At 47.8% G+C, this 16,081-nt stretch overlaps 1 protein-coding gene across 1 annotated transcript in view; it reads right to left on the bottom strand.

Annotated features, from left to right (window-relative positions):
- Window positions 1-15,919, bottom strand: part of ift27 (intraflagellar transport 27 homolog (Chlamydomonas)) — an 18,966-nt gene extending 3,047 nt beyond the window's left edge. Inside the window, exons 1-4 of the mRNA XM_055157955.1 lie at window positions 15,767-15,919; window positions 15,337-15,416; window positions 15,130-15,189; window positions 14,496-14,555 (exon numbers count right to left, since the gene is read on the bottom strand). Of these exons, the coding sequence (XP_055013930.1) occupies window positions 14,496-14,555; window positions 15,130-15,189; window positions 15,337-15,416; window positions 15,767-15,839 (273 nt within the window). The 5' untranslated portion in view covers window positions 15,840-15,919. The remainder of the gene's footprint in view (window positions 1-14,495; window positions 14,556-15,129; window positions 15,190-15,336; window positions 15,417-15,766) is intronic.
- Window positions 15,920-16,081: the final 162 nt, after the last annotated feature.

Here is a 16,081-nt window from a genome sequence, read left to right as displayed (position 1 = left end):
ACTGAGAGACACAACACACACTGAGAGAGACTGAGAGACACAACCACACTGAGAGGAGACCAACTGAGAGACACACACTGAGAACACACCACCCTGAGACACACAAACCACACTAGAGAGAGACACAACCACACTGAGAGAGACACAACCACACGAGAGACGACACAACCACACTGAGAGAACACACACACTGAGAGACACAACACACTGAGAGACACACAACCACACTGAGAGAACAGACCAACACTGAGACAGACACAACCACACTGAGAGACACACAACCACACTGAGAGAGACACACAACACACCTGAGAGACACACCAACCACACTGAGAGAGACACACACCACTGAGAGAGACACAACAACTGAGAGACACACAACCACTGAGAGACACACAACCACACTGAGAGAGACACAACCACACTGAGAGAGAGACACAACCACACTGAGAGACACACAACCCACTGAGGAGAGACACAACCACACTGAGAGACACAACCACACTGAGAGACACACAACCACACTGAGAGACACACAACCACACTGAGAGAGACACCAACCACACTGAGAGACACACAACACACACTGAGAGACACAACCACACTGAGAGAGAGAGAGACACAACCACACTGAGAGAGACACAACCACACTGAGAGACACAACACACTGAGAGAGACACACACACACCACACTGAGAGAGACACAACCACACTGAGAGAGACACACAAACCACACTGAGAGGACACACAACCACACTGAGAGAGACACAACCACACTGAGAGAGAGACACACAACCACACTGAGAGACACAACCACACTGAGAGAGAACACAACTGAGAGACACAACCACACTGAGAGAGAACACACAACCACACTGAGAGACACAACACACAGAGACCACACACTGAGAGAGACACACACTACACTGAGAGAACACACACACTGAGAGAGAACACAATCACACTGAGAGAGACACACAACACACTGAGAGACACACAACCACACTGAGAGAGACACAACCACACTGAGAGAGACACACACAACCACACTGAGAGAGACACAACCACACTGAGAGACACACACCACACTGAGAGAACACACACCACACTGAGAGAGACACAACCACACTGAGAGAGACACACAACCACACTGAGAGAGACACAACACACTGAGAGAGACACACACAACCACACTGAGAGAGACACAACCACACTGAGAGAGACACACAACCACACTGAGAGAGACACAACACACCTGAGAGACACACAACCACACTGAGAGAGACACTGAGAGAGACACAACACACTGAGAGACACAACCACACTGAGAGACACACAACCACACTGAGAGAGACACACAACCACACTGAGAGAGACACACAACCACACTGAGAAGACACAACCACACTGAGAGAGAGACACACACACTGAGAGACACACACTGAGAGACACACAACCACACTGAGAGACACAACAAGACACACCACTGAGAGAAAACACAACCACACTGAGAGAGACACACAACACAACACACTGAGAGAGACTGAGAGACACAACCACACTGACTGAGAGACACACAACCACACTGAGAGACACACACAACCACACTGAGAGACACAAACACTGAGAGAGGACACACAACACACTGAGAGACACACAACCACACTGAGAGAGACACAAACACACTGAGAGACACACAACCACAAGACACAACCACACTGACAGAGAGACCACACTGAGAGAGACACAACCACACTGAGAGACACAACCACACTGAGAGAGAGAGAGACACACAACCACACTGAGAGAGAGACACACAACCACACTGAGAGAGACACACAACCACACTGAGAGACACACAACCACACTGAGAGAGACACAAACACTGAGAGACACAACCCACACTGAGAGACACACAACCACACTGAGAGAGACACAACACACAGAGAGAGACACAACCACACTGAGAGAGACACACACCACACTGAGAGAGACACAACCACACTGAGAGTGAGACACACAACCACACTGAGAGAGACACACACAACCACACTGAGAGGAGACACACAACCACACTGAGAGAGACACAACACACTGACACACTGAGAGACACAACACACTGAGAGACACAAACACACACTGAGACGACACACACCACACTGAGAGAGACACACAACCACACTGAGAGACACCAACCACACTGAGAGAGACACAACCACACTGAGAGAGACACACAACCACACTGAGAGACACACACCACACTGAGAGAGACACAAACCACACTGAGAGACACAACACACACTGAGAGAGACACACACCACACTGAGAGAGAGAGAGAGACACAACCACACTGAGAGAGACACACACACACACAACCACACTGAGAGAGACACACAACCACACTGAGAGACACAACCACACTGAGAGAGACACACAACCACACTGAGAGACACACAACCACACTGAGAGACACACAACCACACTGAGAGACACACAACCACACTGAGAGAGACACAACCACACTGAGAGAGAGACACAACCACACTGAGAGAGAGACACACAACCACACTGAGAGAGACACACAACCACACTGAGAGACACACAACCACACTGAGAGAGACAACACACCACACATGAGAGACACACTGAGAGAGCAACACAACACACTGAGAGGACACACAACCACACTGAGAGACACACAACCACACTGAGAGAGACACACCAACCACACTGAGAGAGAGACACACAACACACTGAGAGAGACACACAACCACACTGAGAGAGACACACAACCACACTGAGAGAGACACAACCACACTGAGAGAGAGAGACTGAGAGAGACACAACCACACTGAGAGACACAACCACACTGAGACACAGAGACACACAACCACACTGAGAGACACACAACCACACTGAGAGAGAGACACACAGACCACACTGAGAGAGACACACACACAACACACTGACTGAGAGACACAACCACACTGAGAGACACACACAACCACACTGAGAGACACACAACCACACTGAGAGACACAACCACACTGAGAGACACACAACAACACTGAGAGACACAACCACACTGAGAGAGACACACAACCACACTGAGAGACACAACCACACTGAGAGAGAGACACAACCACACTGAGAGAGACACACAACCACACTGAGAGAGACACAACCACACTGAGAGAGAGACACACCAACCACACTGAGAGAACACAACAACCACACTGAGAGAGACACAACCACACTGAGAGACACACAACCACACTGAGACACACAACACTGAGAGAGACACAACCACACTGAGAGAGACACACAACACACCTGAGAGAGACACACACCCACACTGAGAGAGACACACAACCACACTGAGAGACACACAACCACACTGAGAGAGAGAGACACACAACCACACTGAGAGACACACAACCACACTGAGAGAGACACACAACCACACTGAGAGACACAACCACACTGAGAGAAACCACACTGAGAGACACAACCACACTGAGAGAGACACACAACCACACTGAGAGAGACACAACCACACTGAGAGAGACACACAACCACACTGAGAGACACACAACCACACTGAGAGAGACACACAACCACACTGAGAGAGACACAACCACACTGAGAGACACACAACACACTGAGAGAGACACAACCACACTGAGAGAGACACACAACCACACTGAGAGAGACACACAACCACACTGAGAGAGAGACACACAACCACACTGAGAGACACACAACCACACTGAGAGAGAGAGACAACACACAACCACACTGAGAGAGACACAACCACACTGAGAGACACACAACCACACTGAGAGAGACACACAACCACACTGAGAGAGACACAACCACACTGAGACTGAGAGAGAGACACAACCACACTGAGAGAGACACACAACCACACTGAGAGAGACACAACCACACTGAGAGAGACACAACCACACTGAGAGACACAACCACACTGAGAGAGACACACAACCACACTGAGAGAGACACAACCACACTGAGAGAGACACACAACCACACTGAGAGACACACAACCACACTGAGAGAGAGACACACACAACCACACTGAGAGAGACACAACCACACTGAGAGAGACACACAACCACACTGAGAGAGACACAACCACACTCCACACTGAGAGACACAACCACACTGAGAGAGAGAGAGACACACAACCACACTGAGAGACACAACCACACTGAGAGAGAGAGACACAACCACACTGAGAGACACACACCACACTGAGAGAGAGAGACACAACCACACTGAGAGAGACACAACCACACTGAGAGACACAACCACACTGAGAGACACACAACCACACTGAGAGAGACACACAACCACACTGAGAGACACAACCACACTGAGAGAGACACACAACCACACTGAGAGAGACACACAACCACACTGAGAGAGACACACAACCACACTGAGAGAGACACACAACCACACTGAGAGAGAGAGACACACAACCACACTGAGAGAGACACACAACCACACTGCACTGAGAGACACACAACCACACTGAGAGACACAACCACACTGAGAGACACACAACCACACTGAGACACAACACACACACTGAGAGACACACACAACCACACTGAGAGACACACAACCACACTGAGAGAGACACACAACCACACTGAGAGACACACAACCACACTGAGAGAGACACAACCACACTGAGAGAGACACACAACCACACTGAGAGACACACAACCACACTGAGAGAGACACACACAACCACACTGAGAGAGAGAGACACACAACCACACTGAGAGAGACACACAACCACACTGACTGAGAGACACAACCACACTGAGAGACACAACCACACTGAGAGACACACAACCACACTGAGAGAGACACAACCACACTGAGAGACAACACTGACAGAGACACAACACACTGAGAGAGACACAACCACACTGAGAGAGACACACAACCACACTGAGAGACACACAACCACACTGAGAGACACAACCACACTGAGAGAGACACACAACCACACTGAGAGAGACACACAACCACACTGAGAGAGACACCACACAACCACACTGAGAGAGACACAACCACACTGAGAGACACACAACCACACTGACTGAGAGACACACAACCACACTGAGAGAGACACACAACCACACTGAGAGAGACCACACACACAACCACACTGAGAGACACAACCACACTGAGAGACACACAACCACACTGAGAGAGACACACAACTACACTGAGAGAGACACACAATCACACTGAGAGAGACACACAACCACACTGAGAGACACACAACCACACTGAGAGAGACACAACCACACTGAGAGACACACACAACCACACTGAGAGACACACAACCACACTGAGAGAGACACACAACTACACTGAGAGAGACACACAACCACACTGAGAGAGACACACAACCACACTGAGAGACACACAACCACACTGAGAGAGAGACACAACCACACTGAGAGAGACACAACCACACTGAGAGAGAGACACAACCCACACTGAGAGAGAGACAACCACACTGAGAGAGACACAACCACACTGAGAGACACAACCACACTGAGAGAGACACACAACCACACTGAGAGAGACACAACCACACTGAGAGAGACTGAGAGAGACACACAACCACACTGAGAGACACACAACCACACTGAGAGACACACAACCACACTGAGAGACACAACCACACTGAGAGACACAACCACACTGAGAGAGACACAACCACACTGAGAGAGACACACAACCACACTGAGAGAGACACACAACCACACTGAGAGAGACACACAGAGACACAACCACACTGAGAGACACACAACCACACTGAGAGAGACACACAACCACACTGAGAGACACAACCACACTGAGAGAGACACACAACCACACTGAGAGACACAACCACACTGAGAGAGACACAACCACACTGAGAGAACCACACTGAGAGAGACACACAACCACACTGAGAGAGACACAACCACACTGAGAGAGACACACAACCACACTGAGAGAGACACACAACCACACTGAGAGAGACACAACCACACTGAGAGAGACACACACACACAACCACACTGAGAGACACAACCACACTGAGAGACACACACACAACACACTGAGAGACACACAACCACACTGAGAGACACAACCACACTGAGAGACACACAACCACACTGAGAGAGACACACAACCACACTGAGAGACACACAACCACACTGAGAGACACACAACCACACTGAGAGACACACAACAACACTGAGAGACACAACCACACTGAGACACACAACCACACTGAGAGACACAACCACACTGAGAGACACAACCACACTGAGAGAGACACACAACCACACTGAGAGACACAACCACACTGAGAGAGACACAACCACACTGAGAGACACAACCACACTGAGAGAGACACAACCACACTGAGAGACACACAACCACACTGAGAGAGACACAACCACACTGAGAGACACACAACCACACTGAGAGAGAGACACAACCACACTGAGAGAGACACACAACCACACTGAGAGACACACAACCACACTGAGAGAGACACACAACCACACTGAGAGACACAACCACACTGAGAGACACAACCACACTGAGAGAGACACACAACCACACTGAGAGAGACACACAACCACACTGAGAGACACAACCACACTGAGAGAGAGACACAACCACACTGAGAGACACAACCACACTGAGAGAGACACACAACCACACTGAGAGAGACACAACCACACTGAGAGAGACACACAACCACACTGAGAGACACACAACCACACTGAGAGAGACACAACCACACTGAGAGAGAGACACAACCACACTGAGAGACACAACCACACTGAGAGAGACACAACCACACTGAGAGAGACACACAACCACACTGAGAGACACAACCACACTGAGAGACACACACAACCACACTGAGAGACACACAACCACACTGAGAGAGACACACAACCACACTGAGAGAGACACACAACCACACTGAGAGACACAACCACACTGAGAGAGACACACAACCACACTGAGAGACACACAACCACACTGAGAGAGACACACAACCACACTGAGAGACACAACCACACTGAGAGACACACACAACCACACTGAGAGAGACACACAACTACACTGAGAGAGACACACAATCACACTGAGAGAGACACACAACCACACTGAGAGAGACACACAACCACACTGAGAGAGACACACAACCACACTGAGAGAGAGACACAACCACACTGAGAGAGAGACACACACAACCACACTGAGAGACACACACAACCACACTGAGAGAACACACACTGAGAGACACAACCACACTGAGAGACACAACCACACTGAGAGAGAGACACACACAACCACACTGAGAGACACAGACACAACCACACTGAGAGAGACACAACCACACTGAGAGAGACAACACACAACCCACACTGAGAGAGACACAACCACACTGAGAGAGAGAGACACAACCACACTGAGAGACACAAACCACACTGAGAGAGACACAACCACACTGAGAGAGACACACAACCACACTGAGAGACACACAACCACACTGAGAGAGACACAACCACACTGAGAGACACACAACCACACTGAGAGACACAACCACACTGAGAGAGACACACAACCACACTGAGAGACACAACCACACTGAGAGAGACACACAACCACACTGAGAGACACACAACCACACTGAGAGAGACACACAACCACACTGAGAGACACAACCACACTGAGAGACACACAACCACACTGAGAGAGACACACAACTACACTGAGAGAGACACACAATCACACTGAGAGAGACACACAACCACACTGAGAGAGACACACAACCACACTGAGAGACACACAACCACACTGAGAGAGAGACACAACCACACTGAGAGAGACACAACCACACTGAGAGAGAGACACAACCACACTGAGAGAGACACACAACCACACTGACAGAGAGACACAACCACACTGAGAGACACAACCACACTGAGAGAGACACACAACCACACTGAGAGAGACACACAACCACACTGAGAGAGACACACACAACCACACTGAGAGACACACAACCACACTGAGAGAGACACAACCACACTGAGAGAGACACACAACCACACTGAGAGAGACACACAACCACACTGAGAGAGAGACACAACCACACTGAGAGAGACACAACCACACTGAGAGACACACAACCACACTGAGAGAGAGAGACACACAACCACACTGAGAGAACACAACCACACTGAGAGAGACACACAACCACACTGAGAGACACACAACCACACTGAGAGAGACACAACCACACTGAGAGACACACAACCACACTGAGAGAGACACACAACCACACTGAGAGACACACAACCACACTGAGAGAGACACACAACCACACTGAGAGAGACACAACCACACTGAGAGAGAGACACACAACCACACTGAGAGAGACACAACCACACTGAGAGAGACACACAACCACACTGAGAGAGACACACAACCACACTGAGAGAGACACACAACCACACTGAGAGAGACACACAACCACACTGAGAGAGACACACAACCACACTGAGAGAGACACAACCACACTGAGAGAGAGACACAACCACACTGAGAGAGACACACAACCACACTGAGAGACACACACAACCACACTGAGAGAGACACAACCACACAGAGACACAACCACACTGAGAGAGACACAACCACACTGAGAGAGACACACAACCACACTGAGAGACACACAACCACACTGAGAGAGACACACAACCACACTGAGAGACACAACACACACACTGAGAGAGACACACAACCACACTGAGAGACACAACCACACTGAGAGAGAGACACAACCACACTGAGAGAGACACAACCACACTGAGAGAGACACAACCACACTGAGAGACACACAACCACACTGAGAGAGACACAACCACACTGAGAGACACACAACCACACTGAGAGAGACACACACAACCACACTGAGAGACACAACCACACTGAGAGAGAGACACAACCACACTGAGAGAGACACACAACCACACTGAGAGAGACACAACCACACTGAGAGAGACACACAACACTGAGAGAGACACACAACCACACTGAGAGACACACAACCACACTGAGAGAGACACACAACCACACTGAGAGACACACAACCACACTGAGAGAGACACAACCACACTGAGAGACACACAACCACACTGAGAGAGACACAACCACACTGAGAGACACAACCACACTGAGAGAGACACAACCACACTGAGAGAGACACACAACCACACTGAGAGAGACACACAACCACACTGAGAGAGAGAGACACACACACAACCACACTGAGAGAGACACAACCACACTGAGAGAGAGAGACACACAACCACACTGAGAGACACAACCACACTGAGAGAGACACACACAACCACACTGAGAGACACAACACACTGAGAGAGACACACAACCACACTGAGAGACACAACCACACTGAGAGAGACACAACCACACTGAGAGAGACACAACACACACTGAGAGAGACACAACCACACTGAGAGAGACACACAACCACACTGAGAGACACACAACCACACTGAGAGAGACACACAACCACACTGAGAGACACACACAACCACACTGAGAGAGAGAGAGACACACAACCACACTGAGAGACACACACACAACACACTGACTGAGAGACACACAACCACACTGAGAGACACACAACCACACTGAGAGAGACACACAACCACACTGAGAGACACAACCACACTGAGAGAGACACAACCACACTGAGAGACACACAACCACACTGAGAGAGACACCAACCACACTGAGAGAGACACACAACCACACTGAGAGAGACACAACCACACTGAGAGAGACACAACCACACTGAGAGACACACAACCACACTGAGAGAGACACACAACCACACTGAGAGACACAACCACACTGAGAGAGACACACAACCACACACCACACTGAGAGACACACAACCACACTGAGAGAGACACACAACACACTGAGAGAGAGACACAACCACACTGAGAGACACAACCACACTGAGAGAGACACACAACCACACTGAGAGACACAACCACACTGAGAGAGACACAACACACTGAGACACAACACACTGAGAGAGACACAACCACACTGAGAGACACACAACCACACTGAGAGACACAACCACACTGAGAGAGAGACACAACCACACTGAGAGAGACACACACCACACTGAGACACACAACCACACTGAGAGAGACACACAAACACACTGAGAGACACAACCACACTGAGAGAGACACACAACCACACTGAGAGACACACAACCACACTGAGAGACACACAACCACACTGAGAGACACAACCACACTGAGAGAGAGACACAACTACACTGAGAGACACAACCACACTGAGAGAGACACAACCACACTGAGAGAGACACAACCACACTGAGAGACACACAACCACACTGAGAGAGACACACAACCACACTGAGAGAGACACACACACCACCACAGAGAGACACACAACCACACTGAGAGAGAGACACACAACCACACTGAGAGACACACAACAACACACACAACCACACTGAGAGACACAACCACACTGAGAGAGACACACAACCACACTGAGAGACACAACCACACTGAGAGAGACACACAACCACACTGAGAGAGACACAACCACACTGAAAGAGACACACAACCACACTGAGAGACACAACCACACTGAGAGAGACACACAACCACACTGAGAGAGACACAACCACACTGAGAGACACACAACCACACTGAGAGAGACACACAACCACACTGAGAGACACACAACCACACTGAGAGAGAGACACAACCACACTGAGAGAGACACACAACCACACTGAGAGGCACAACCACACTGAGAGAGACACAACCACACTGAGAGACACAACCACACTGAGAGAGACACACAACCACACTGAGAGAGACACAACCACACTGAGAGACACAACCACACTGAGAGACACACACCACACACAGACACACACACACACTGAGAGACACACAACCACACTGAGAGAGACACACAACCACACTGAGAGACACACAACCACACTGAGAGAGAACACAACCACACTGAGAGACACACAACCACACTGAGAGACACAACCACACTGAAAGAGACACACAACCACACTGAGAGAGACACAACCACACTGAGAGACACAACCACACTGAGAGAGACACAACCACACTGAGAGACACACAACCACACTGAGAGACACAACACAGAGAGACACAACCACACTGAGAGAGACACAACCACACTGAGAGAGACACAACCACACTGAGAGAGACACACAACCACACTGAGAGAGACACACAACCACACTGAGAGACACACAACCACACTGAGAGACACACAACCACACTGAGAGAGACACACAACCACACTGAGAGACACACAACCACACTGAGAGAGACACAACCACACTAAGAGAGAGACACAACCACACTGAGAGACACACAACCACACTGAGAGAGACACAACCACACTGAAGAGACACACAACCACACTGAGAGACACAACCACACTGAGAGAGACACACAACCACACTGAGAGACACACAACCACACTGAGAGACACAACCACACTGAGAGAGACACAACCACACTGAGAGAGACACAACCACACTGAGAGACACAACCACACTGAGAGACACAACCACACTGAGAGAGACACACAACCACACTGAGAGAGACACAACCACACTGAGAGAGAGACACAACCACACTGAGAGAGAGACACAACCACACTGAGAGAGACACAACCACACTGAGAGAGAGACACAACCACACTGAGAGAGACACAACCACACTGAGAGAGACACAACCACACTGAGAGAGACACACAACCACACTCAGTGTCTCTCAGTGTGGTTGAGAGACACACCAGTGTCTCAGTTTTTTTTTAGTTTTTTTTTTATACTATGAACCAGATATCATGTGTTCTTAATAAAGATTGAATTGAATTGAATTAGTCTGTCCACATCTCCAGAGTTCTAAATACTCTCTTCTACCTACTGATGAAGCGTTAGTTTTCAGTTTAACAGCTCTTTAACCTTTTGTTTAGTAGAGATTGGCACATGACATCACAAGGTGGAACAGAGTGTTTTCTGTTTGAAAGAAGAACACAGCCTATTGCCACACGTGCAGGATTTGTGTGTTAAATGTTTGTAAATGAAACACAACTCTACGTATGTTTGTGATGAGGAAACAAGAATGAGAATGTGCATTTTTTAATAACTTGTTGTGATAGGACGGTCCTGCTGTTTTTAAAAGCTGAGCTGTGTGATGGGGGAACTGTGTGTGGGGCTCATGACACACAGGTAGCTGCATTTTTAAATGTTTTAAAGTTTATTAAAATGTATCCAGCCTGTTTAAGTGTTTTTTGTCATTTTGTCTTTTTGTTTTTACAGTTACAGTCATTGTCACTGCTGTCCTTTAGTTGTTTTTGTTTTTGAGTTCATTAACTGACTTATTAGGCCCGAGCACCAGAAGCTGGTGAAAGGCCTATTAGTATCGCAAAGCAATGCTCCTAGTGGCCGGAAAATAGAATGGCGTGACGTGACTCACCCATAGTGACCACGGACCCTCGCCATATCATATTTTTTACGCTATTGCCAAAGTAATGACATAAACGCTCCATGTTATTCCATTGGTAAAATTGACAAATCACACAAACTTTGGCCAATTTCACTTAAATTTTAATCGTGGGTTCACACCCCGACCCTAAACAGACTGATGTAAGAAAATACAAAAATGGGTGCAATAGCGCCCCCTAGATGATTTGAATAGAATAGTTAGGTTAGGTTATGTTAGGTTAAGAGTTAGGGCTAGGGCATGTGTTAGTGGGCGTGGCGTTTGCGGGACACAGTGTAGGCACACGCGAGGGTCGATCATTGCCGCTTGCAGCTATATTTCTTTCTTTTGTTTTTTTCCTAACCAACTCACCCATTTTTCACCCACTGAACAATGACGAAAAGTCCTGAAATTTTACCATCTGGTAAAACTTGCGCTTCTCTACGTTTTGGCTATTTCCATTTTCCAAACATAAATAAAATGGCTCATCAGTGCCCCCAAACGACTCAAAAATGCACTAGGGTTTTTTGCACCATTTTGAAAGTGAGGTTAACAATTAAAATAAAAAGGCTAAAAAAATCTCTGTATATTTCAGAAAAAAGGAAGATGTTTGAGAACCACCAGGGGGTATATGGGCACCTGGGCTGGCAACCATTTTGTGTGCTATGGTCCAAGACAAGAAAAATATCTGATGAAGGCTTTTTTTGCCAAAACGTTATTTTGTTAATAAAAAAGTATTTGGACATCGGCCAACTGAGTGTGCTATGCATTTTTTCACCCTGAGAACCAACAAAACACAGAGCACAGGTGAACAAAGTAAGTAAACCAACTAACATGATTATAAAAGATTTTTTTTTCAAAATGTACTTCCTACTGAAACAGTTATCGTGTTTCTACAGGATGATGTGGCACTAGAGGACTTTATACCAGATGCCCTCCCTGTTACTGTGATTAGAGGAAGAAAAGCAGCTCATGGTGAGTTTTGTTTCTGCAGATACAGTTCTGATGTTCATGTTCTTCTGTTCTGGTCCATTATTGTAGTAATAAGTACTTTAAGTGTATTTAAACATGTACATCAGAGTAGATGATCAGAATGTGATCATCATGTGTTATTCCTGTGTCCAAAGAGACCAGAGCTTCTTCACTGGAATAAATCTTCACACTGTCCAGCTGCAGACTGTGTGTCTCTGTCCCTGTGCTCTGTGTGTTTGATTCTGTTTAAGACAAAACACAACTGTGGAAAACTAAAGACAGAATTAGATCAGTTAAATTCAATGATACATATTTATACATTTCATGATAAATATGCATATTCAGCATGATTTGATCAAATTTCATCAACATGAAAAAGTGACGTTCATGTTCTGAGAAAAATATGTGTAGAGGGGATCAAAATAAGTTTCAAAGCCTAAACAGAATTTCATTGCATGCGACCACTTTCTAGAACTTTTTATGCAAATCCAGTGACCTTTTTTTCAGTGTAGGTCTGGATATATTTAGACATAGACCCTGGAGAACACAAGGTGGCAGTGTAGTACCATCTGCAGCACCTCTTTACTGTGCCTGAATTGTAGACTGTATAAAGAAGTCGCCAGCCAAATGAAGCTCACCGACACTAGCAGTTATGGGGCGAATATGGAGCCGAGGTCAAAACAGTGAAATGCAAACACCATGATCATGTACAATGGGTTAATACGAACATTTTAAGACCAAATGAGCCTGACTGCAGCAGTTACGGAGATAGAGGTGACAAATCATAATCTAAAAGTAAAGACAGAACAGGGCAGCACTGGCTCAGGGGGAGGCTCCTCTCACCATCTTCTCACAGGCCTCTGCCAGCAGATCCTTCCCAGGACAGTCGACCAGGTACAGCTCCTGAAGACACAGTAGGCACACACACATATACACTTCTGCACCCACACATTGGCTCAGACACATACAGCCTCACCCGGGAATTCATCTGCATTTTGCCACAGTAGGGTCATGTGAGAACAAGGATTGTCAATAGAATTGAAAATTAGGGGGGGGGGGTCTTTTGAACCATATCACTTTTGTTTCTGGTTCTGATATTGTCATCTTTTAGTTTTGGGATTCGGACATCGTTAATTGTGTGGTTGTTGGATCTTAACAGCGGAAAACGGCTCGAGAAATTTGTTTGCGAACTCCATAAATGCAAAAGTTAATCAGATGTGTGTGACTGCAAACCTCTTTTCAAACTGTTTCTCTTCCCAACGGAATTGAAAAATAGTGAAAGGTAAAGGTGATGGGCAGGACTGATCCACAGGAAGAACCAAAAAGGAAATATTTGGCAGCCTAAATCATCCCGAGTTTGCAGAGAACATTTTGTATGTCGAGTGTCATCAAAGTAAAATCCTGATCCCTCGCAAAACGACCAAGACGCTCTGTGTGTACGTGTGTGTGAATGGGCCTGTTGTGTGGAGAGACTCACCACACTGTGTCCACTCTCTGGGATAGTGACACATTTAGTGACCAGCTCCACTCCAGCCGTCTGCAAACAGAGCACATGGACAACTTCATACATGTGGAAACCAACATGCTGCAGGAGAAAGAGGGTAGGAGAGAAGGAGGAGAAGGTAGGAGAAGACGAGAGGATGTCGAGGAAGAGGAGGAGAGGAGGAGGGGGAGCAGCTCTCACCATGTTGTAGCTCCTCTGGAACTGGACCCCTTCACTGTGGAAGATGTGGCACAGAGAGCTCTTCCCCACAGCCGCATCTCCTGCAAGACAAAGCAACAACCTCACACAGTCTGAAGCATCTAACACTTCCTCATGTGCACCTGAAGCCTCGGCTGCCCTGCACCAGTGGCATCTTTCCTTTCACCCGTTGGAGAAGCAAACACGACGTCCATAGTGGAAGTGTACTGGGTCTTGCCCGATGACACAATAACAGTGCAGGTAAGAGAGCCAGAATCAATGACAAAAAATTACAATCTTCTTCTGTTCCTCCTCTTCCTCTCAACACTTTTCCCGTGGTCATGGTCGAATAATGGTCTTTCTATATTTTGACTTAAAGGCTTCGTCGGGCGTATTGCGCGTGTGTTACCACGGTGTACTGCTGAGCTCGTACCCATAAGCAGACATCTCGTCCGCAGCTTCACCATTTCAGATTCTTCACGTAAAGAACACGCTCGGTGGACCATATGAACGCTCTTCCTCTGTCCTCGGTTGGTGCGGTTATCTGCACGCTGCTGCTGTGTCTGAGCAGCGCTTTGGTGACCAGGCAACGACACAGCCAGACTCAGCAACGCGCCCCCTGATTGGTCAGTGAACTGAGTAGGTACACACATGTAACAGCGCCAGTTATTGGTCCGTTCATTAGTACTGCACAGAATTAACCAGAGCTCACTGTGTTTACTATTGTTCAGGCTAGAATTTCGACACT

This window comes from Boleophthalmus pectinirostris, unplaced genomic scaffold (genome assembly GCF_026225935.1).
Source record: "Boleophthalmus pectinirostris isolate CB_2022bp ecotype Guang Dong unplaced genomic scaffold, ASM2622593v1 HiC_scaffold_22, whole genome shotgun sequence".
Classification (NCBI taxonomy): domain Eukaryota; kingdom Metazoa; phylum Chordata; class Actinopteri; order Gobiiformes; family Gobiidae; genus Boleophthalmus; species Boleophthalmus pectinirostris.
This window is presented reverse-complemented; position numbering and strand designations above follow the sequence as displayed.